Source organism: Rhyacophila brunnea, unplaced genomic scaffold (assembly GCF_057557595.1).
Source record: "Rhyacophila brunnea isolate RB1 unplaced genomic scaffold, BYU_Rbru_1.0 scaffold_2, whole genome shotgun sequence".
In the NCBI taxonomy this organism is placed as follows: Eukaryota; Metazoa; Arthropoda; class Insecta; order Trichoptera; family Rhyacophilidae; genus Rhyacophila; species Rhyacophila brunnea.
This window is the reverse complement of record NW_028232859.1, coordinates 40,185,203-40,211,642: the sequence shown is the minus strand read 5'-3', so window position 1 is coordinate 40,211,642 and position 26,440 is coordinate 40,185,203. Positions and strand designations below refer to the sequence as shown.

At 31.0% G+C, this 26,440-nt stretch overlaps 1 protein-coding gene across 1 annotated transcript in view; it reads left to right on the top strand.

Moving 5' to 3' along the window:
• Window positions 1-15,926, top strand: part of LOC147072312 (uncharacterized) — a 173,835-nt gene extending 157,909 nt beyond the window's left edge. Inside the window, exons 5-8 of the mRNA XM_085947452.1 lie at window positions 12,758-12,886; window positions 13,111-13,204; window positions 14,522-14,653; window positions 15,458-15,926. Of these exons, the coding sequence (XP_085803578.1) occupies window positions 12,758-12,886; window positions 13,111-13,204; window positions 14,522-14,653; window positions 15,458-15,612 (510 nt within the window). The 3' untranslated portion in view covers window positions 15,613-15,926. The remainder of the gene's footprint in view (window positions 1-12,757; window positions 12,887-13,110; window positions 13,205-14,521; window positions 14,654-15,457) is intronic.
• The last annotated feature ends 10,514 nt before the right edge of the window (window positions 15,927-26,440 follow it).

The following is a 26,440-nucleotide window of genomic DNA, read 5'->3' as shown; positions in this document are numbered from 1 at the left end:
GCGTTTTTCTTCATGACTATTGGAATCAAATCGAACACCATCATCAAGAAATCTGTTTTAGATCGTTCTTTATTTTTATAAATTCGACTCCTATAGGAGTTTAGTATGGAGTATAGGAAAGTGGAATATATTATTACGGAAAATTTGAAAAATGTTCGCATTCAATTCGTAAAAAAAATGTTAATTTTTCAACATTTACACGTCGTTTTATTCACATATATTTTCTATAATCAGTTTAATGAAACAAACAAAGCCAAATATATATCGTTATACAAATCAACTTTCATTATAACTTTATACTATTCGACAACTAATAACTGTGTAGCCATCTTTTCAAACGTCATATTGCTTTACAACGTTTTAATAGTTTATATTTACTATTTCGCAGAAATTTTTAAAAGTTAAGTACATAATAATATGTTTACTACGTAGGCTTATCCTAGAAAACTATTATTCATTAAATATACTCGACCAGTTAGGCTTTAGCAGTATTTTATGAACGTTGATAGTTTTTAGTCTTAGTATTTTAAGTATAACCCATCATTATAAAATATACTTCATCCAAGGAACTCAGAAATAATGGGAACTGAAATACCTAACGGGTGTGGAGTAACAGGCTGCCGATCTTGAATGTGGAAGAATATGGGATAAATTTAAACACGTGTCAAGAATACGTTTATATTTCGTTCTGACAACTGCTCTCGGTGTATGCACTGACACTTATTAAATATTGGTGTATTTGAAGATTGCAACACACACTATTGCACGTCTATAATGTGTGTTTCATTTTCGTATGACACTCACACATTCAAAATTCTGCGTCAAAACGTAGTGTATTGGGGTATATCATATCATGATTATATTTATTAATCTGTTCTGTGACTTCATCACATCCTCTCACACTTAGCAGTTCTGTACTATTTAGTCACACGTAGATAATATATATTGTCTTATGGTGTGAAGTATTTTACTTTTACATAACGTGCAAGTAAATACGTATAACATTAGCATGTAGTCTATATTTATTAGTTTTTGACTCTCTGAGGAAAGTAGGGATGTTGACTTTTGTTCTTATCCATTACTTATATATTTTTTAATATACTTAGTTTTATTCATGGAGTTAGTACTAAGATATTATTATCAATTTGAAAGGTTCGTTAAACATTATTACTAACACTACTCAGTCACATAAAATCTGACTTTGTGTTAATAATTACGAATTATGAATATCTATGTCTCAAGATAAAAACAAGGATGGTCATATAGTATAGATTTATAGTTGCATTATTTGTATACTGAAATCAACAAGTTGCTTTATTTTGATAATACTTGAAAATGCTTTCACTTCTTTCAGAATGCAATTGTTCGCAAGACTATCGCTTATCTAATTGGGAATCAAAAACATAATTCCTATGCATGTATTTGTTTTTATTTTTAAACGTATTTTACATGCATTTGTTTCGGTGTGTGTAGTGTCGTACTATGACGTAAATGTGCATAGAATACTAAAACAATGACTATTACAATAGTTAAGTAAATAACAATAATAATATAAAGTAGTGATGCTATCACACATCTTAATTTTGGCAATAAGACTTAATTTAAGTTTTGGCAATTAAATAAAAAAAGCGAAAAGTGTTAAGTTAATCCAACTATAAAATTGAGTAACTTAATTACATAAAACCTTATAGATTGTAAAAAAGTATGCAAATGCTTATTTAAAAGATTCAATTTACCATATATGTAATAACATTGTCAATTCTTGCAAAGTTCATATTATATTATGTTGCGAAACAAAATTACCTACCAATAGGTAATGCCCTCTTAAAATAAATAACATGAATTCCATAATATTAGGTAATACATAGCTCTATAGTTTTAGACATAAAACGCTCATAATTGTGCAAAATAACTGTCAAGTGATAGAGTAATATATATAATTAATTTAATAAATACAGAATATACAATACTTAATTCATATAATATAGGTAATAATGATTAGAACATTCCCCCGTTTTTAAATAAATGTTAAGAACGCGCCTAATAATATTGGTATTTTTGATAAACAATAACCAATGGCAAAATCTATTTATTTTATGGGAGATTGACATTATGTCTTACCGTATTTCTCCACACCGTCAATGATATCTGCAGTCCACGAATAATGCTCCAGGAATAATATCCGATAACCTAAGTGCACTACACCCTGTGTTATTCCATTATAGCAAACATTATATTATTGTGATTCTTCAATATTTGTTTAAAATTTTTTGTCACAAAAAGAAAAAGCGCAACAGGCGAATCAGTTTTCAATATACTTGGAATGAACCAATACTGAAGCAACTAAACATATAGAATCCCAACAGTGATTTGTGTGTGCACATCATTTGAATTGTACCGCAGGCGAATTGTTTTTATTACCCATGTAATAAAAAACGTGGATTTCATACCTATTATTTATTTTCCTCTCACCAAAAATATAATATCTCAAACCACCCATTTGCCGTCACTGGTACCTACGACGCAATTAATTGTGTACATTTATTTTCTGAATGTAAAACTTGATTGTTTTATTTTAACCATTTTTTTATCCATTAAATTATATCAATCAACCAGTCCATAGCAGATGAGAAAAATGTAACGATGCACATATACGTGACGTGTCACTTCATAAATATGTAAAACTTTTTTGTCGTGCTTTTGTTGACCACCCTCGCTCCGCACCATATTGTCAACATTTCCAAATATAGAAGACGGCAAACTGAATTGATAAACCGTTCACTACGAAAAAAATTGTACGATCTTTCTTTTAAAACCAACAGGGTCCTTATCGTGGAAGCATATTGTATAATGTATACGCATAGTTATTTTCATATATTGGTATTTCCCATGCCTCCTTAGTCTTTACTAGGGATCCCGAGCTATTTACCTATGAATCCCGGGATTGATAAACATAATCCCGAAACTTTCGGGATTGATTTTTTATAAATTTTTATGGAAAATAAAATAAAAACGAAAAAATAACAGAAAAAATACTTTGAATAACAAATAACTACATTAGAAATAAACTGAGTTTGAATGAAGTTTGATTTATACCCATGTGTAAGTTGCCGATTCATTTTATTTTTTCACATAAATTAATAAAAATTAGAAAGATTGGAAAACTATTAACAAAGTAATTCCACCATGATCTCATACGTTTTACGGCAGTTTCATATTTGGCTGACTAATTAGATTTATGAAGCGGAAAGGCCATTAGTACACCATGATTTGCTTTACTAGTTTAAATCTCGCTAACCCATTCATTAAGTCTTTACTATCAGAAACAGCAATCGCATATTAAATTCACATTATTATTTATATTACAATATTATTTACTCCATTAAACTTATGTATTTCCAAGATTGAACGTATACAATATTAACAATAAATGTCTTAAATAGTATAAATTATACTAGATTTATTTTTGACCGATTTTATCAATGTTATTGTAAATATAAAATTTTTATATTAACAATGGAAAAAATGCCAATCCCGGAATTGTCAAATTGTAATACCGAAATCCCGGGATCAGAATTTTGGCTCGGGATTGGATTCCCTAGTCCTTACCAACGTTTGATGAAACCGAAACCTCTATTATTAGATATTATAAATGATAGAATATGTATCAATATTATTGATATCTAGATAATATTATTATCTTCTAATAAAGACAATAGACAGGTACACACGATTCAATTAGTATTTATTATTTTAACCCATATGATACACATCACCATTAGGGAATCCAATCCCGAGCCAAAATTCTGATCCCGGGATTTCGGGATTACAATTTGACAATCCCGGGATCCCGGGACTGGTCCCGGGATTGGGATTTTTTTCCATTGTTCATATAAAAAATTTATATTTACAAATAACATTGATAAAATCGGTCAAAAATAAATCTAAAGTTTAATGGAGTAAATATATTGTAATATAAATAATAATGTGAATTTAATATGAGATTGCTATTTCTGATAGTAAAGCAAATAATCATGGCGTACTTATGGCCTTTCCGCTTCATAAATCTAATTAGTCAGCCAAATATGAAACTGCCGTAAAACGTATGATATCATGGTGGAATTACTTTGTTAAAAGTGCGAGGCATTGTTTTTTTACCAATCTTTCTCATTTTTAATAATCTATGTGAAAAAATAAAATGAATCGGCAACCTACACATCAAACTTCATTCAAACTCAGTTTATTTCTAATGTAGTTATTTTGTATTAAAAGTATTTTTTTTGTTATATTTTCCGTAAAAATTGATAAAAAAATCAATCCCGAAATCCCGGGATTATGTTTATCAATCCCGGGATTCATAGGTATCGAAAATAGCTCGGGATCCCGGGATTGGATTCCCTAATCACCATATTTGGATGGATCCATTTTTATTACAGTTCAATTACAGACCACCCGATTTGGAATCTTTAGATACTGCCAAATGGTGGGACTTATCCAACCAACATTTTATATTATATACTTAGTTGTCTACTATTTTAAGATGGTAGAACGGTCGTCTAACAAGTCGTCAGTTCGATCCCACGGCTGGGAAAAATGTATGTTATTATTTCTATGTGTTTGAACCATTGTTAGGATCATATGGGTTTTGGGAAATCGTTAACCATCTCTCACAAAAAAAAACCGTTGTTATCACCTCACTCCGTGGGGACTCCATATCGTCGTGGTAAATGCAATAGGTCGTATGTCAAAGATACCAAACTTTTCAGGAGAGACAAAAAACTATCCCATCTTAACCCCAATGCACCGATTTTTTTCACAAATTTATTTACTTAGTAGAATTTGTTCCCTGTTAAGACTGTTATCATCATTTTGATGTAAGATGAATAATAAGAAAGTTAGGTTGACATACAACTATTTGATCGTCAATGTTGGCCACTTTTGTTGACATAAGTCCAATTTTTATGCAAACATACTTAAATTGAAAACACTAAAATTAGGTATTTATAATGAAACAAAATATAATATTATATTAATATAGACATATTATTATACACTTGTACATAAACGTTTAAAAAGTAAGCTTAAACTAATGAAAAAGTTTTTTTTTATTATAAATCTCTGTTTAATTAGGCACTTGTATAAAAACGATTTCAATGTTTAAAAGAAAAGATTAAAAGTTAATATTCAAAATAACACACAATAATTTTTAAAAAGATTTATTTAAAAATATCATAGTTTAATTATGTATTTGCATAAAACAGAGCAGGTAAATACCTACTTAAAAGAAAAAAGAACAGTTTTAAAAGAATACTTTTTTTTAGAAAAGTAATTTTTTTATTTAAACGGTAGGTAGTATTATTTTGTTTTCTTCCAAAAATTTGTGAATAGCAAGCTGCGTTGTTCATCACTGATTGTATCGCACTTAAAGGCTATTTTTGGCCCACCCTTTTGAGCATGTCACTATGCCCACCACAACGTGGACCTATGGTCATAGAATCTTTTTTAGACGTCTGTCTATACTTGCCGCCCTTGCCGGACTCTTCATGCTTCTCAAAACCCGCATAAGACTTGCCTAGCAATCGCAGTTGAGCTGATTGAGTTGAGTTGAGCAGTTGAGATGTATCTATAGTCTAAGCAGTTGAGAGTTTTTTTTGCCTCTTCCACTCTTTACAATTATTGCTTTGCCCTTTTCGTTTTCTTTGATTGACTTGCTCAGTAGGTTCGTCACCATGGGTGTCAGACTGCATAGCAAACTCCTCTAAGTCTTCTGATGAGCTTGATTGATTTGATTCAGGTTGATACAGAGCTTCAGAGTCACTACTGATATCAGATAGTAAATGTTCAGGGCCACTTAGATGTTCAGTCATCGTCATATCACAATCTATATTTTATCTCAGGGATGATTGTGTTGATACAATGTTCTCTGCTATCTTTATGTCCGAAGGTTGCCTCAGCAATGATTCTGCTTGTTCTAAAATTGGAGTTTTGATAGTCAAAGTATTATTAACCTCAGCGAAATCGAGTTCTATTTCTGAACCAATATTTTGAAAAGTGATTTCAAATGGATGCTCTAAGACTAAGATTTCGAGTTCCGCTGCATTCCCAGGTTCAACTTGTAACGCCATATAGTCAGTGGTTCTTACGACTTCACAGGTTATTTGAGGTCCTGAAGAAAATAATCATTTTTAAATTTGATAATCGTTAATGCATCTCAGCAAAATATCATCTCCACTCCACATTTGTGGCGACATAATCTTATTTATTCTTACCATTAGTATCCGGTGAAGTAATGTTGCTGACTGCTAAAGATACCAAGTACCGCCCACACCTTCCATTAATCATTTTAATAGCTTTTTACTAAATAATTTTTAACTAAATAAACAGTGTCTTATTAAAACTGTCAATCGTGATTGGTGAACAAATAATTACTTTGACAATAAATAAATGAGACAAAAAGTCATCATCATCAGGGGCACGACAACCCGGTGTGGGTCTTGGCCTCCTCCAACAGCTCCCTCCACCTGTCCCTATCCAGTGTGGCCGCTTTCCAATTTGGTACCCCTAGAACACGGCAGTCATTGGCAGCTCCATCCAACCAGCGAATCTTTGGCCTGCCTCTTCTTCTACGCCCGATTGGATTGCCGGACATCATACGTACGTACATTCATACGGTGCACATGACCTAGCCATCGCAGTCCCCCAATCTTAATTGATTGAACTGCGCTGCAATCTTCGTATAGCCCGTAGAGCTCAGCAATATATCTTCTTCTCCAATTGGTGCTGTCCCTGATCGGTCCATATATACGTAGGAGAATTTTTCTTTAGTTTGAGACAAAAAGTAATGTTAGATTATCTGTAGAAAGAATCTTGAAAATTTTACTAAATCTGACAACAATAATGTAATTATAAAGTAGATTTTAAAAAACAGTGATTGGTAAATTACTTACATCGTATTATTTGACGAATTCTTTAGTATAAAGTCAAGAACGAGGAATAAAAATAAACAAAAACATTACTATCATTATGATGAGCTCTTACATACGACTGTTTGGCGTGACCAATATCAATGACGTGTCGGTTCGTCTTTTTGCAAGTGTTGGGATAGTCGACTTCTTATTGGTCTAACGACATAAGACCTATTGGAGATGGTGTAGATGACTGGGCTGGTCACTATGGTGCAATAAAACAAAATTGAAATTTTTTTGACATACGACCTATTGCATTTACCACGACGATATGCTCCGCTAGTGAGCGAACTAGGTGATATACCTACTTTACTGTTTTACCAGTTTAACGTGGTATTATAATACAAGTAGATAATAATATAATATTTTATAGATAGAGTAGGTATACGTTTCATAACTTTGCATTTTTTTTTTTTGCACTTTTTACTACACTGATACGACTGTTTGACTGATTACCTCGCATACAATTAGATCAAATGATATTCACTTGTATTAATCTATGTAGTTATAAATAAATAGATAGATAATAATATATTATGTAAAACAAATATTTTTGGAAAGTTATGAAGCGTATCTCTGCCTAATATATTTTTGTCGATTCTAGAACAATGTTTCGATGCGATGATTAAAGTTTGACATGTAGTGTGTGTTTACAAATGTGTGAATACATAATATTATATATATTATATAATAAGAAACCAATTACTAATCAAAATGCAATACTTCCTTATTCTACACATAAAATAAATATTATCTTACAAGAAATAATGATTTTCACGTATAACAATACACTAGTAAAATGTCATTTTAAATGTAGCTAATATCCAAGATAAGTTTTCGTGGTTACATGTAAATTGTACATAAAACATTTCGCCGTGAGCTTTCTTGTAGGAAAGAGATATAGGCCGTATATTATACGGTTTCCAATTTTATTAGATTCAATATGAACAATACATAGCTGATTTTGGCAAAATTCACGAATTTAATAATGAAAACCTAACCTAACCTGACAAATAATACGGTATATCGGCTATTTTCAAAATTTGTTTGCTGCTGGCTTCCTGTAAAGCAGTGGTTTTCAAACTTTATGTTACTGCGCCTCCCTTTAAAAAAAAATCTAATCTTGGCGCCTACCCCCCCCTTTATTTCATTAATTAATACAGACACATTTTTAAATAGCCAAAAATGTACTAATACAAAAATGAAAAAAAACTTAATTTATTAATTTTTAAACTTAAGGTTTTACTACCTATAGATATTAGGTATATTCATTTTTAAATTAATTTATTTTTCACGCGATGGATGTGCTTGTTTTTCGTTTCCTAAACTATACACGGGAGTTATCATTTAAGTATAGCAATCATCGTATAGGTATCACATCAAATAATTGCAACGCACAACCATATATTTAAAATATGTAATAGCCCTGAAATAAAGTAGCGCTTAAAGACTTTTTTTTAAACTATTAGAGTAAAATTGTGATGTGTGCTATGGCCGGGTCCCCAAGATTTTTATAAACTATGCATTTGCAAACTGCAAACCTGTGGCTACATTTGAGTTAAACTTTTCGCGCCTCCCAGTCTGGAAATCGCTGCTGTAAAGTGTAAACCGACAAGAAGCGTGTTTTATTTAGACATGAATTTTATGTCAGTACTATACGACCCAAAGAGGTTGGACGATCTTAAATATACGGCCATATATTTCCGATACAAAATTGCACGGCGAACTGCATACGTACAAGTTTCCGGACACGACTTTGAGCACTGGCGGTGACAATGGTGTGCTAAAGACAATTATTATTGCTAACGTGCACTTATTGTAAAAGTGGTTGTTAAATGCGACGAATAATGAAAATCAAATTCACTTTTTACCGTTCGAACATGACATATTGCTGCGTTGTGTTCCGCATGAGATGCCGAGCCATCGCGATTACTAAAGATTATAACAGTGACGTGCCATTTCAGCCATTGTTTCTTCTATTTTTTTTTCAGTTTATCAATTTAAAATAATCAACATCATTGTACAAAATGCGACTCTTCTTCGAGACATATTAATTCTTGATTTTACTCCCGCACCCGTTAGATTAGTACCGGAAGTGTCCCAGGAGAATATTCCAATAAGTACCTTATTATTTGGCGTGCAATAGAATATACATGATTCAAATTACGACCGGATGTAGATACTAATTCGTGGGCGTACAGGCAGATGTCGCTAACTCCAGTTTTGACGAAATTGAGATTCAATTGTCATTATATAAAAAAGTTATGCTGCTTGACTGGCAGAAGTCACGATTTAAGATTATTAAACATATAAAAAAATAAAAATAAAGATTTTACAACCATTTTAAGAACACCAAAAATACAAAACATTGATTATCTCAGAACTGTGTATTTGGAGCTAGTGACTTCTGCCTTTACGCCCACGCTATGTACTATGATATACTAGGCTTAGTGAGACTGCAACAATGTTGATAGTTGAAAAATTATCCTTCGTACAAACCAAATCATCATTGTTGACCGCTCCAATAGTAAATCGAACATACATGAAAAGCTCTTCATAAAATATAAAAAAAAATGTAATTATCCAGCTATTGGTATTATATATTATAATATATAATATCGTCACTGTTCTGGCAAAAGACACTAATTCGAAAAAATGACATATTGAGTTAGTTATACCAAAATGTTCCTTATGTCAAACTTTACCGTCTGGAAACCTTCTTAATAAATAAACATACTTTATTGTAGAGTCATCCTTTTTACGATTACGTAATAAACTCACATGATAGACCATTTCAATTATTTTAACAACTTCAAAGTCAAATTACTCAAAACTAGTATTCTCCAGTTAGTGTGTTCTGCCAGAACAGAGACGATATTATATACAATAGTAAATGGTAATGATAAATTAGATGTCCATTTAAAAAATAAAATGATACATTATATTATTATCTATTTGGAAATTTAGCAATATCAGATATAATAATATAATCAATCGTTTTATAAAATTTTGTATGTACGCCGGATGCCAATAATTCAAAAGTACTAAGTCTGGCTGAATTCAACTCCGTGTAGGTGATAAAGTTCAATGGAAATTTTTTTTAATACCTAACTATCTTTCTTTTTCTATGCATATTCATATATATTAAAGCCTAGTGCTGATCTATATATTACGTCTGCTTCAAATACATAAACAAATATATGAAAACTTTTCACAGACAGCTGTATAAAACTATTTAAATTATTTTATTTAAAATAGTGTATTTTTTTGTATTATTATGTAGATGGAAAACTTATGTACATAAATGGACTGTCAAACAAGCAAGATTAGCCATATTTGGGAAATTTATTAAAAAACTATTTCACCGAAACGACGATATTGACGATATTGACGATATTGTTTTGATTAAAGCGCACAAAGTTTTATACTTTGGACTGTCCAAACAACATTTATTTTAATATCAACGTTTGTATGGAGAAATGTAGGGAATATAAAAACAATGGAAAGTGCGTTACCTTCTGGGTTAGTAAGAATGTATAATTCTCGAGTGTGGAGAAATATGTAATTAACTTAAACACGTATCAAGGAATATCTTATTTTCAATAATTTCGCCGATATGAATTAAGTTTATCACGTAAATCCGGCTTGAAAGTCTTAAGCTATGCTTATATGCTTTCAATTGCTCTGTTATTAATCTAATAGGTATGTGGGGAAAAGTTTACACTCAATGAAAATTTATTTGAGTTGATCTCTATATGGGTGTGGTTTAGGCTTAAGAAATAGTCGATATTATACTTGTATAATACCTATTATATACACGCCACTGGTGCAATTCGAACGCTTTACCCATTAATCTTGCGATATGTTGCAATACGCATTACAGCTACACACGGTTTACCTATGCAACCAATGCAACACATCCATCAGCTTGGGTAACAATATTTACGATGTTTCAGAGTGAAAAAAATGTAAGAAAACAGATTACTTTTAGCGTTATTACGGTAATAATAATATGCGTTGCCGCGAGCCCTTCGTGAACTCATTCAGAAAAATTTTACTACGCGCGTTTTTTAATCTTCATCTCAATCAAACTTTGTGGAAAAACGAAAAATTAGAGCCTACTTAATGAATGACATGTGAAATACAGTAAGCCTTAATAATTTCCGAACGTAATACAATATTACTGTTTAGTTACCTACCAACTTTTAGTCAAGTTATAGATAGTAGGTGCATTATAAAACATTATTTAAGCATGGAATTACTACTCAGTAGGTACTTTTTAAATTATCAAGCCTTAGCATTTCAAACATTTATCATTTCTCTCATGTTGGGCCTACTGTCTACCTGGGCCTCAAAGTCAGAAAGCTGTACAGTGCCACAAATTTATCTGAAGAATTGATGGGGTAGCCACAGTCGAAAACTATCCAATCAAGACTTGCAACTGGACATAATCTAACAATGGAATAACGTATTCAATATTATGTCGTCATAGTAGTTCCATTTTTCTCCGTTCTTCAGATAAGTTTGTGGGACTGTAAGTCCAATTTAGCCGAAAATGAGCCAAGTAAAGATTTTGTACCTAAATAATTATCATATTCAAAATTTGTGTCTATTCATAACAGAAACGTGAAATTCTTAGAATAATTTGTAATTACAGCTTTAAGTCATCAACTTACGCGAGTACGACTTACGTGAATTCGTACTTAATCAATTTTTAAACATATGTTTTTTTTTTGCTGCAATTTGTTTTTCTACGCTTGTGTTTACATAAAATATTATGTTATATATTAAGGATCATGTAAAAAATAGTAGTAATGCAATTTACGGTAATTACCAAGAAAAGAGGAATAATAATAATAGAAGAAATAGAAAAATTATTGGTTAAGTATATGAATGGAACAATAAATTCCAATAAGCGTTATAGGTACTCATACAGGATAAAGTCTTGAGTCGTTTTGAAGACATACAGTGTAAAAATTATGATAGTGCTGATACTTATACATTCACTAAAAGCCACGGACAGTTTCAAAAAGTTAAAAACCGCAATAAACTACAAAACAAAAAGTAACAGGTGATGCTGCCGAATTGTGCAGATACAGAGGATGGAGAGAGAGATATGAATTTCATCAAGTCTAGCAAAAATCATAAAAATGAGGATTACCTGCCACAACAGATTTTTAGTGTGGATGAAACTGGGCTTATTGGAAAAAATGCCAAACTGACATATAATAATATGCCAACTAGAAAAATCTATGCCAGGTTTCAATGTGTCTAAAGACATGCTAACCCTTTTACTTGGTGGAAATGCCGCTGGGGATTGCAAAATCAAACCACTTCATCAATCAATAATGTTTTCTTAAATGTATGTATGTAGGTCCATTTTATTTTCACGTATCCTTTGAAACTAACACATATTATTTTTTAAAAAATGCATGATTTTAAGTTTTGTTCGACTTACGCGAATTTTCGACTTACACGAAAACCTTCGGGACGAATTAATCATGTAAGTCGAGGATTTACTGTATGTCAACAAGGGATGACAAATCTTTAATTGTGTTATCCTGGAAGTGTATTTTTTAGAGATAAACTTGTCTGCCTTTCATGTACATAATTATTCTTCTATGGAAAGCTCTAATCGATCCGTGGCCCTTTCCACAGTTTTGCTACGGATTTTTGCTTATTGTCATTTTCTTCGTGTATGATGAATTGAATGACATCTTCCCCACTGACATTTTTCGCTGTAGATTTCTTGTAATAAGTTTAATAATAATATGTTTAAATTTATTTTTCAGATTCACAAGGTGCTACAAGGTAGCGCTGCTCAAAGAGATGGTAGACTCTGCAAAGGGAACAAGGTTTTGTCGATCAACGGGCATTCTATGAGAGGGGTCACGCATGCTGAATCTGTTGCCATTTTAAAGGTATTTAGACATTTCGATTAAGTGATTTAGTGTGTTATTGCTCCGAGGAGAAATTATAATAATATTGCCATTAAAATGTCGACAGTAAAGTAATATTATCTTAATGCATTAGGTACGGTCATGGTAGCTACTTGGTTTCATAATAATATATGTAACATGAGACGTGGCCGAATATGTGAAAGGCAAAATACTTTTTATTGATCATTATTGGTGATATTTTCCAGGACCCTCAGCCAGAAGTGACGCTAATAATACACGGGAAGTGCCCATCAAAGGAAATTACAACAAACGAAGTCGCCTCACCAGAAAAACAAACAAGTATGTATATAAATCTTTTTACTCGATCTAATTCCCACGGTAGCCGCGCAGCTTGAGCGTTGGACTATAAAGCCGTGGGTCCCAGGTTCGAATCCTGAGTCTGGCAAGTACACATATTGTTTTTCAATTTGTATGTATGGACCTAATAGGTTGGGCAAGTGGCTGACATCCATTTCTCGTAAAAAACAAAATCTGTCAATACCAACCTCCACTCTGTGAGGCCCATATGATCCTATCAGGATCGCACATGGCCGGAAAAAAAATCCTAGATTAATTAAGGCACCAACAATTGTGCATATTTTAATATTAAACTATCGACCGAAGGTACTCTATGGAATTTGAATTTAAATTCTTAGCATATATGAATATTTTTTTTTAATTAATATAACTTTTTAAAGACTGATATTATTGATATATCTCATTAGTCATTAGTTAAGTCTATTAAATTCCCAATACATTTCCATTGTTTTCCCAGTATGACGATTTTACACGTCCTGAATGTAGTAGTATTATTTATTATTGTTTAATGATATATTATTAAGTTTTTGACGATGTATACGCCTATTGATTGTATTATTACTTATTAGTGATAGAGGTTTTTATAACACTTCAACACTTCAACTATTCATAATTTATTTGCTTTCTAATTGCGATCCTTGATTTAATACGTAGATGATACAGTTTATATCTACTTTATTTTATTAAATTATTATATAAGTTATAATTAACTGCATTCGTTGTCAGTGTGTATTTACCTTTTGGTGATTGCACATAGTGCCTGAAGATGCCGAAAAGCGAAACTACGATCGCAAAAAATGACTCAAATGGAATAGTACAAAACCCATTAGAATTTATATTTTAACTTCCGATTTACATAAACTGTGGAAGGCTTATATAAGTAGGTACTCGTAAATTTATTCGATACAAAGATTTGGGGAAAATCTAAAACAAATACCTACATGAGGCGTGTGGTCCATAGATAGCATTATGCAATCGTATGGTATATTGCAAAATGGCTAAATACTCTATATTATTAGGATGTTATAATATCGCAGAGCAACTACTCCGCAATACCACACAATATAAATGCATATAGGTATTACATCGGCTACTCGCAAAAAATCATTTTGTTTACAGAGCCCAGAAAATATGTGGTTATTAGATACTTATATGGTTTTTTTTTCGACAGCACCCCAATAAACAAAAGTGTAAGTATTAATAACTTAAAAATAGAAAAACTTTCTCTATAAGAAGCCAGCCGTCTTTAAACGTTGTTTTTGATTTATGTCATAAATTAAAACTATTTTTATATTACAGATAACAAGAACAATTCTTCAGAAGTAATTTCTGTGGAGCTGCTTAAAGCCGATACTCCAGGAGGAGCAGGATTGGGGATTTCTTTGGAAGGGGGCGGGAACAAGCCGCTTCTCATCAATAAATTGTTCACTGGTAAGTGCTTTATATCATTCTAATTTAATATTTTTTTAATTATGGGAAACGCGATTAAAGTATAAATATAACATGATGTCAAAGATATCATCACTTATTTATTATTTAATGATATATAAAGCGCACCTAAGTACAAAAAAGGGTTGACAGCTTCATAAAATATCCAGTATAATATTGTCATAATCAATTTCACTTTAATAGATAATTGCGCTTTATAACAATATATTGATTATTATCATTTTATTCTGTGATTGAATGGGCAAGTTGAGCCTTGTTCCCATTTCTATGATGGTGCCAACTCCAGTGCGTACACGACTTATAAACACGACATTCATTCCATATCACAAAAATAAATTATTGTTTTATATTTTGTTACTGTGTATTTTTTATTAAACACAATGAAAGGGGAAAATAATAATATTGTCAGTCAGTTTCTAATTTGCGCTAAAGAAAAATTATTTTATGAAATTTACCAGTTATGTGCATTTATCATAACTAAAATTGTGTAGTATTATTCTCTCTTCCGTAGTCAAAAAGTATTATACCTCGATCTACCCGCTCAAGTCTTACGAGTAAATTTCGATTAGCTCAGAATTCATAAATAGCTGCATTTTCTTACTGCAGGGAAGGCTTCGGTAATGATATTGTGTTAAAATATATGTAATATCATGCATTGTGGAATAGAAATATTAATTTTTAAAGTAAACCAGTAGTTTTCTCTCTCTGTGTATGTACCTATCTAAGCATTTGTGAGTTTGGAACATTTTAAGATGAATACTAAGTTCACGATGATGTATTTTTCAGGTGGTGCAGCAGCTCGGAGTGGTCGAATCGTTTCCGGAAGCGAACTCCTCGCTGCAGGAGAAGCTAAACTTTTAGGCCTCACCCGGACAGAAGCTTGGGGACTATTGCGAGGACTCCCGGCTGGTCCAGTCACACTCATTCTAAGGCCCCCTTAAAACTTGCTAAAAGTCATTATGTAACTGAAATGCCAGAAAAACAAAATGCTAGTGGCCTAATATAGTTTATGTAAAAATAATAATCTCTATCGTTTGAGTTCTATGAGAACAAAAAAATTGTAAGTTAATAATTTTATTTATTAAAAAATAAAATAAGTAACGCTTAGATACTCTCCCAAAATGAGGTTATTTATCATTTATTTATAAAAAACTTTACTATGTATGTAATTTGATAAAATATTCAATATTGCATTTAGTACGTTTATTTATTTTGATGAGCAACGAGATACTAATCCAACTTTATAAATTTATAAATAACCATATTATTTTTATTTAATAAGAATATTATAATATTTTATTTTTTTCGTGACAAATAGTTTGAAAATATTGAAATAGAGTATGTTTTATCAAAAAAATATTAAATTCTATTTCTTTAAAATATTGTGCCGGGCTGCAAGGTAAATAAAATATATTTTAATTAATATACTTACTACACATTTTTGACTGCAGTGTAATGAGTTTAATCATCGAATATATTATTATATGTCGTGTAAGTGTAAGTAAACACTATGATGAAATGTTATATTACGATTTAGTAAAATGATAGATTTGAATTTTACCAATTTAAATAAATAAAAAAAAGTTTTTGAGTATCAGTACGTTAAAATTTTAATTGTTATTAAATGATTTTGTGCCAATAAGTAAAAATATCAATCTTGCTTATAGACTGAATAATATGTGCCTTAGTATTTGATGGTGTCGGTTAAAATATTTTTGTTATATTTTGGTTTTGTGTAACATCAATATATTGTATTTGATAAACCTAATCATTGAAAAAAAATGGTTTACACAAGTAAATATTGGGTTAGTTCTTAGTAGAAGTGATCGAAACATTTGAAAGTTTGAGCAGACCTTATAATATTGCCTCTCTTAGCCAAGATGATACCTAAATCAAAATAATATTATATTGGCAAATATTAATAAAAAAGATATAAGTAATGAATTGCTATAAATTCTACCAATTGTATATAAAAGTCTAGTATTTCTACTCAATTTTTAAATATTCATATTACATAAGTCAAATATTATTATTAAGTATTTTGAACATATTATTTTACTGAGGTAAAATAAGCTGTACCTATTTGCATTTTTGATTCAATATTTAAGTTATTGAATTATTATTTAATGCATAGTTAAATTTATTTATAGTTATTATATTTTAAAATTGCAATGTAAAAATTTACGTTTACCGAATATATAATTATATACCTATTAATAATTATCTTGCCTTAACTTGAATAACTACATACCTATACATATTTATTACAGCTTTGGCTTTTAATCAATATTAAATTTATTCTTATATGAAAATTATTACATGAAAATAAATTCCTATTTATTATATTTTTATTGGACGTAGAAACACGTTTTCAATTTTATATGTGTGTTAATTTCTTAACAAAATATTTGACATCAATTTATATTGAGCGGAAAAAATTAGAAAAGTGTTTACAATTTCGAAAAAAACAGTCAAGCTCTTAGACAATAGATACAGATAGACGCTTCACATTGCTATAATTATAACTCATGAACAAATATTAATTATTTGGTTGTCTCAATAAAATTATTCTTAGATATTATATCATAATATTCACTAAGATTCATGATACTGTAGCTATAAAAATAAACCTTATTTAAAATATTATCATTCTTACTTGTCTAATGGAATAACTATTTACTTTTATTACCTAATAACTATTTATTATTCTGATATTTTACCATTGTTTTTTGTGTATCTTATGTATAATTGTGATAAATTTAATATTAGTTTTAAAATTCTTCTTGTTTGTTTTCTGAAAGCGAAGTAAAACTATTCCATTGTCTTCGGTTTAAAATTAAAGACTTGGGAATGTGCAATCAAAAAAAATTTGCTCCTCCAAGTAGCTTCCCTCAAAACATCATTGCTTTTTGTATTGTGATTGTTTAATGTTTATAATAAATATTTTAGTTTTTAATAATCTTTGTTTTGCCTTTAATGCGACTGCTGTTGTATTCTATGTTATTTTGTACTGTGTAATAACAATTTATTGTTAAAAAATCAATAAAGGCAACTTTATGTATCTGAAAGAGCTTATTTTTTATTGACCCACAGTGCTTTAATAAAATACAAAATAATATTTTATTTTCAGGAATTTTATTTTCAAAGTACCTAAACATATTAATCTACAATAAAATTCATTTAGATATACATACTAATATACTGGCCCTGCAAAGTAAAAGACACACACTGTCTATTTTGAGATTATGTCAAAACAATCTAAGAATTTTACATAACGTAAGAGAAAATGTAGTTTAAAACTTGAGTTCTCATTTCACTAAAACTAAAAACGTAGCTTACTTAGCAGGGTAGTATATACATAAATATGGCATTACAGTCAATGGGCTCTGGCCTCGTCAAAAATCTTTTGACCTTTAGGTTTTTCCTCCGCAGTGTTTCTCTAATCTAGTAGATCATACGTTGCACCATCCCTCCTCCGCAACTTGGATATCTGTACACTTCTTCGCCCAGAGCGTTTAACCTTCAAAAACATGTTTGGATGGTCAACAGTGACGTCTCTAGATAAAATGCCGCCCCTAGGCAGCGCCAAAATACCGCCTCATTTTTATCTTACTTATTTTTATCATCCTTTCATGAGTCCAATATTTAAGAAATGTGTTGTATGGATACCTACATTACTAAAAAAATTTTGACTAATTATTCGCAAATCTCCACATGGCGTTTCTGGTCACCAAAGACGTCGAAGGGCAACGAAAGTAAACTACATATCGCGAATCTGACAAAACCAGTGAGCTGATTTTTTAAATGGAAAGATATTTTCGTTATTACTAAGCTTAGGTAGCTATATATATAAATATTCCAAATGAATTTCCTCGATTTGCCGCCCTTCGAGTAACTGCCGCCCCCAAGCGACGCTCAACCTGCCTACCCCCACGGGTCGTCACTGATGGTCAATCTGGATAATATTTGCTGGTTATAACCAACCCACCTCACCCATACATCATGACTATATTGAGTTCCCTGAAAGCTTCGTTTCAATGTTTTTTTTTTAAATAAATATAAAACAGGTAGGTACATTAAAACAACGAATTATGCAAAAATATTTTCCCTGCATAAGAGAAAAAATTTAATGATAAACATAACCGTTAAATAACATGGGATCTTTTGACGACTTCACATGTTATAACGTTTGTTTATTCTAATATAGTTTATCTATGACATAATTAAAATAAGAAATAATTTTTCTTTTTAATGGTTTTAGATAGGTACGTATAGATGTAAATTATCAGTAAAATTCTCTCAAATTGCAAGCTTCGTATCCATTCGCTAGGTGCCTTTGGTAAGCGGAGCATTCGTCTTAATCTATAATTTACACTATTTAAAAAATATGATAGGTGATGTAATCACTATTTATTTTAAAATAACTAATTAAAGTAAACTTTTTACAATTTCACTAGCTTAGTTCAATAACAGATGTCGTAACACGGTGATTATTTTTATACGTCATAATATAGATTACCATAAATTAATATTTAATCAAGAAAGTTTTCTTCAACATTTTTAATTATATCTGTAAAAATTATTATGTTGATATTTGGTGCGTTTACGTTATTATGACGAATATTTTACAAACTTCTTAGTATAAAATTTATACATTGTCCTCGCAAAAAATAGACAGATGGCATTGTAAGGCTTTCATGTTTTACACTGAACGTCGTGAGGATAAAATTGTCAAAAATGCTTTCGTATTTCATAGATGGCGTAAACCATTTTTTTAAATGATTATCTATAATAGTAGGTATCTGTGGTATAGTGGAAAAAATAATTACACGAAAATTTATTACATGCTGTTTAGGAGATGGGAAACTAATTATTGCACATAATATTTCATTTAAAAAATTTACCCATTTGAATTAAAATCTCCGTTATATATAAGAAAATATTTGATGAATTAATTAGATGTCGCTTTTAGATGTTTACTACAATATAACTAAATAATATTGTTCTAGTTATTTTACAATCAATAATACTATTTGTATGTACCTACTACCAGCGCTCGAAATGGACAGGAACGCACCGGAGCGCCGTTGTGGTTCGTGGAATTCCAAAATATACCGTTCCGGCTCGTGGATTCATTTAAAATTGCGTTGCGGTTCGTTAGATTGAGGTATTTATGTGTGAATGTATCTTTTAAAGTTTTTCTCAAAATTAAAAATTAACGAAGTTATGTCATGCCGGGCGTGCAAGGGTTAAAAATAAAATTTATGACATCCCTAAATTTCTTTCAATTTTCTTTTTTGTGTCGATACATCCGTGTCTAAATGCATTGTCTAAACACTCCAAATAATTGCATACTTACATAAAAAAAGTAACTACAGCTGCAAGCTACAAAAGAATTGTACCTTTGCTGACATTGTTTGAAAACCTTTTGTACTTAAATAACTTAAATTCAATAAAAAATAAAGATGGCACCTACATATTTGTATAATAATTTCTAAAGTATGAAATATCTCAGTACAGTCTCGCTTTTACCTTTGACTGGTATGCATTGCGAATTTACTTACCTACTAATTTATTACTTATATTTTATTGTGAGTGATAAAACTTATTTATTTTCATCGCCATCTAATCGCCGTGTTAATTTTATACCCACGTCTATTTTTGCGGGCAAAATTTTCGGTGGTAAAATTAATATGATAAAGTTTGGTAATTTAAATCGTACAATTCCGCTAAAATCTACTTATTAGTGATAATCGCTTGTTTTTTAAAACATTTTGTATTATTTAAATTTGTTCTCTTGAAATTTGGTTAAACATCTCAGCAGGCGATACCTTTCTATATATTACATATAAGTATATTTTTTGTCGTTGGTATCCAAACTGATTTAACATATAATGCTGTTGACCAGTGGCCACAAGCAGAATTTTTTCGTTTTGAAAATGATAAATATGAGTGGATATTTATAAATTTTATGAAGGTTTAATTAAGTAGTAGGTACTTCGTGTAAATCTGCTAAAAAATTAAAAATTCACTCCGATAAGCATTTAAGATCGACAATACAGTTGAAACAGGGTTTTCTGATTCAATGTCATTTCGACAATTGACTCGACGTGTTAAAAATATTTATGACGTGTCGTAAACCCTTATTTTTACAATGAGTAATAAATAAATGCACCATTATGCCATTTTCCTACAAAAATGTTTTTGGTATGAAACTATTGAATAGCCTACCGTAATTAGTTTATTTTTAAGGGACGTTTCTATTGTGTTATTACATACGTTGTAACTTGCTACTTTAAAAATAATAGAAATAATAGATACCTACTATGTAGAGAACTTTTAGTTAATTTTTGTTTGTAAATTTGTTTAAAAAAAAAAGGAATATCCTCCAATAAAATTTTATTACTATCATAATAATAAATTATTGTTCTGTATTATCATTATTCATCACCGTGGCAATAATAATGACTATAATGAGACTAGGTAAGGACAAACATCACAAATTGAATCGTTTAGTTTAAAATACACTCACAAATTAGGTAGGTACGTGTTCAGTGCGGACAACAAATAATTTTAGATGGTAGTCATAGATTAAATAAATACGGTGGTAAGTTCTTTAATCTGAGGTGGTAAGTGTACGTATATTACAATAATGGTAACCAAAGCATCATCATTGTAACATATAGGTCATGGTCTCCACAAGGAGGGGCTGAAAGGGCTCTAGCCCGTGCTCAGGAGGAGCCCGGCGAGGCGAATCGACCAGATAAGTGAGATAAACACACATCACAAATTTGCTTTAATAGTAAAAAAAAAGAATTTTCTTACAATACTATTATTTATAGTTATGTGGTTATACGAAACAATTCTTAATTGTTTATCAATACTCGACATCTCCATAATTCGTATGGATGTTTTAAAATATACAATAAAACACTAAATATACAGATTATTGTTACCCCGTACATACTGCCTTTATTCTTAGCGATAAGAAGGGGGCCCCACCAAAGATCCTAGCCTGGGGGCCAGCTTCACGATGTGGGGCCTATGGTATAGGTATATACATACACTACAATATTAGTCCTTATAATGTTGAATATAGGTAGGTACCTACTGATTAATGACAATTTTATATTATTCTATAGGAATCGTGTTTAGCAACTCGAGTTGCACCTTCCGTCATGTTTTATCTTATATAATTAATGATACTTCTTCTTCTACCCTGTCATGTCCTAATATTGGGGCATACCTCAGACCTGCAGCAAATAGGTCGCTTTTGTAGCACCGCTGCAGGGTGAGGGAGAGGCGGCCACGGCGATGGAACCCTTGAGGCTGTGTCACAAGGGTACGAAGTGCCGCACTCTTTGGCGGCATCCGGAATACGTGTCCCAGCCACGTAAATCGTCTCTTCGTAATAACTTCAATCACCGAAGGCTGATGTGCTCACGAACTCGGGTATTTGTAACGCGGTCGTACCAATGTACCCCTAAGATTCGGCGGAGACATCGATTCTCAAAGCTCAAAAGCCGATTATTAATGATACACCATTGGTAATTTAAAATGCTATAATTACGTAGTTTGGTGATGATGGCTTGAAGCTTTTCTTAGAAGTAGGTATGGCCTAATGGCCCTTATGGTGGAGAAGGTCCAAAAGAAATCTTTGAGGATCCTTTGTTTGAAGCTGTGTGGATGCCATCCATGGCTTTATCCGATTGATTTATCTTAAGAACGCTTACACACTGTGTTCAACCAAATCGCTTCGGATATTGGTATATTCCTCCTGCGTGAGAACGAGTTTATGTGAACGATTTATAAATTCTTAGTTTGATAACTTTTTAAATAATTAAATGGCGTAGTTAGCTCTATCGGTATACTGATATGCACTGTATAAATTTTGTATTTACTCGTCTCTGTATAGGTACTTACTATTTTTTCTAATAGTTGCTGCATCTATTTCTTTATTTTTAAACACTATTTTAATACTATTTCTTTAATTTTTTTTAAAATATTCTGTGCTCGTCTTGAATCTATAATCTGTAAAATTTGTTATATGTAAATTAATTTTTAATTTGAATCTTTATGGTAGGTATGCGGATATGTTGTTTTTTAAGTTTAATTAATTAACAAACTGAACTATCCCAAATGAGACAGTAATATAAGTTATAAGCAGTGACGAGTGGTGGTAGAAGTAACATGCCTGCTGATTATGGGTGGTAGATAAAGTAAGAGTAAATAATAATACAATTCTTGACGGTATACTTTGTTGAGACGAGGTTCTTTCGCCTGCGGCGCTGACAATCCTTGCCCACTTGCTCAATATACATCCGCGTAAGATGTTCAAAGTTTATTGTTGCATTTATACATCCAACGCACTCGTACGTACGTATGTAAAGAAAAAAATTAAGCATACCGTTTTTTCGAAAAATTATAGAGCGTTCCTGTTCGTGAAATTTTCCATTTCGAGCACTGCCTACTACATTGTTTAACTGGAGGTTTCTGTCATGGCAACTTTACAAGATAAATTACTCACTTGCATCTTCTTCTGAGGTCGAGGCTGCTTTGCTTAAGGCGATGTCTTTACCTGCCAGAGGCACCTAGCGGAAAAACACGAAGCTTGCAATTTGAGACATTTTTTTCACAATTTACAATTTCAACTGTGTTAATTGATAAATATGTATTTGAAAACATTAAAAGAAAAATATTTTTTGTTTTAAGTTAAATATAAACTTACGATTTATTGTAAAAAAATGTGAATTTATTGAATTTGGACCCCATCTTATTATTACATATATTTTATGGTCATATTTATTATTACGATTTAGTTTATTAAGTTTTCTAAGCATTTCTTAATAGATTTTTGACTATTCATAGATATTATACATAATTTTTTTATATTTATTTAAAAAAAAAAAACATCGATTTTTATAAAAATATAATTGTGTATAACTTGAAATCCTTTTTATTTTACTAGTGTACCTAACACGGAACAGATAATAAATATAATACCGATAGGTTATATTCGATACTCCGCATCTTGATGCAGTATTTTGAATGTGTGAGTGTCCCACGGAAATCAAACACGTGCAATAGTGTGTGTAATATACCAACAATGAGCGTAAATGCATAAACCGACAGCAGTAATCAGTATTCGACGTAAAACGTATTCTTGACACGTGTGTAAGTTTAACCCGGATTCTTCCTTACTCGAGTCGGTTACCTGCTATCGCCTTACCCGTTATGTATTTCTGTTCCCATTATTTCTGAGTTCCCTGGTACCTAAAATAGACCTAATCATTATTTTATCTTCTAAGCCTAAGCGGCCAGTATATATTACAGTAGCCATCGACGTAATCATTGTTCCATTTCCATGTTAATACACTAATAAACAATTTCATTTATACCCACACAAAAAAAATAAGAAAATTTGGTGGAGCTAGCAGTAGTAATTATTATTCTAGACAGTTTCAAAATTGGTGGGCCGAAATGTATGGTGTACCTAAATGAAAAAAGTGATAAAGCTATTATATGTGTAATCGGTATCTTCTATGAGTGGTATCTAGAACATCATCATTTTTAATAGAATTCGTAACCCTTTATCACTTAACCACTTTTCCCCATGAAAAACTGCTCGGCACGTCAGACAGCCGAAAAATAATATTTGGGAAATTTTGGCACGCGTACATAAAAAGGTTCGGTAACCCTGCTCTAGGGTGTCCGCGCACACTACTTGTCTTGTAAAAAAATTGTCCACACATATACATTTTGTATAAATAAGCTTGCGATACCGGATTTTTGATAATTATAACATATCGAATTATAAATAATATAGGTATAATCGATTAACCTATATAACCCAAATGGGATAAAGCACAAAAATTATGTAAATATATTGTGCAATTTACTTACATAAACTAACTTTCCTCTTAGATAGGTATTTTCTTTTATGCCGACTTAAATAATTTAACCAGTTTATAATTAATATCTACACGAAAAAACAATTTTTGGATGTACTACATTTACTGGATTTGTTTATGATCTACACACACCAGAGGCGAAGGGTGGAGGCAGGCTGTTAAGATCCGCCATAAATAGTGCACACTAAATTTCATACGTATTTGTTTTCATTGAAATAAGACTACAATTTACGGATCAGATGGTGTTGGTTAGTTTTATAAATTCGATTAAATCTTGTGAAAACCAAGCCATAATAGATACAGTCAAAAAATACTCATATATCTATAAAGTTATATAAAATTATGCAATTAAATCATACATATCTTTGGATATTTTATAGATAGAATAATATTTTAATCTATTATACCTAGTTTGGTTTAGTTTAGCTTAGCTTAATGATTTAAAAAAAAAACCAATAATGGAAAAGTCGGCACAATTTGTCGTATCGCCCAAAATACATCAAAACTATTTTGGTTTGATTTAGGTGGGTTTCATTGATTTTTAAAAACTAACCAACACCATCTCTAAATTGTGTCTTGGTTCAATAAAAAAAATACATATGAGTCCTATGACTAACAAAATAATATAATGTCCACTATTTATGGCAGATCTTAACAGCCTACCTTCACCCTTCGCTACTGACACACACACACAATGGGAAATTAAAAGGAACGCCGATTATAATAAACACAGAATTTTAGCGTTCCTGGTTTATAGCTGTAATGAGGATAATTATTATATATCGTCTCTGTTCTGGCAGAACACACTAACTGAGTAACTGGAGAATACTAGTTTTGAGTAATTTGACTTTGAAGTTGGTAAAATGTTTGAAATGGTCTATCATGTGAGTTTATTAAGTAATCGTAAAAAGGATGATTTTAAAAAATAAAGACTTTATTTATTAAGAAGGTTTCCAGACGGTAATGTTTGAAATAAGGAACATTTTGGTATAACTAACTCAATATGTAATTTTTTCGAATTAGTGTCTTTTGCCAGAACAGTGACGATATATTATTAAAGAGCCTTATGTATTAGATAGGTACCTAGGTACTAGGGACAACTCATTTATTGAAAAAGCAGTAATTTAACCTATGTTGTGTTTGTTTGAAGTTGAATGTTTTTATTATCGTGTATATATAATATCTTATAATTATTTTTAACAAATCTTTAATTTCATATATTACAAAGAAAAATGAACATTATTATCTATGTTGAAATGGTCATAAAAAGCAGAAAACTGTTGAAATCGTATAAAGATACTTAATATTATTTCTATTATAATTCGATTGTAAGGCAAAGCGTAGGATTTAAAAGCGGGGGTGGATATGCCGAATAAAATGCATAAAAAATGTTTATTTCTCATAATAATAATATATTTGTTTACGGACTAGATAAGATGAATAATACGTTTGGAAACACTATATTATGTGCTTTGGTAATCGGCCACTTTTGAAAACATCTCTAGCAATTTCAGATTCTCGGATAGCGAAGCGTAGTAGGCGAGGAATAAACAATAATATTTTATATCTATTATAATTTAATATATTTTTTTGCTTTGCCGAATATTTAAATCGCTGAATGTGAATCACATTCGACTCATTTATGCTAAATTTATTACTGAAGCAATAAAGTAAAATAATTAAAATATCGAATATTATGAAATACTTCTCAAATAATAAGAGATGAGTGCTTACAATATAAAGGCGTCTTGCCAATATTTGTAAGTAGCTATGTAACCACATCCGTTTCCGTTATTCCAAATTTGAAATTCATTATTCGGAAAATCTGATACTTATTTTATGTAAAAAACAAAAACAA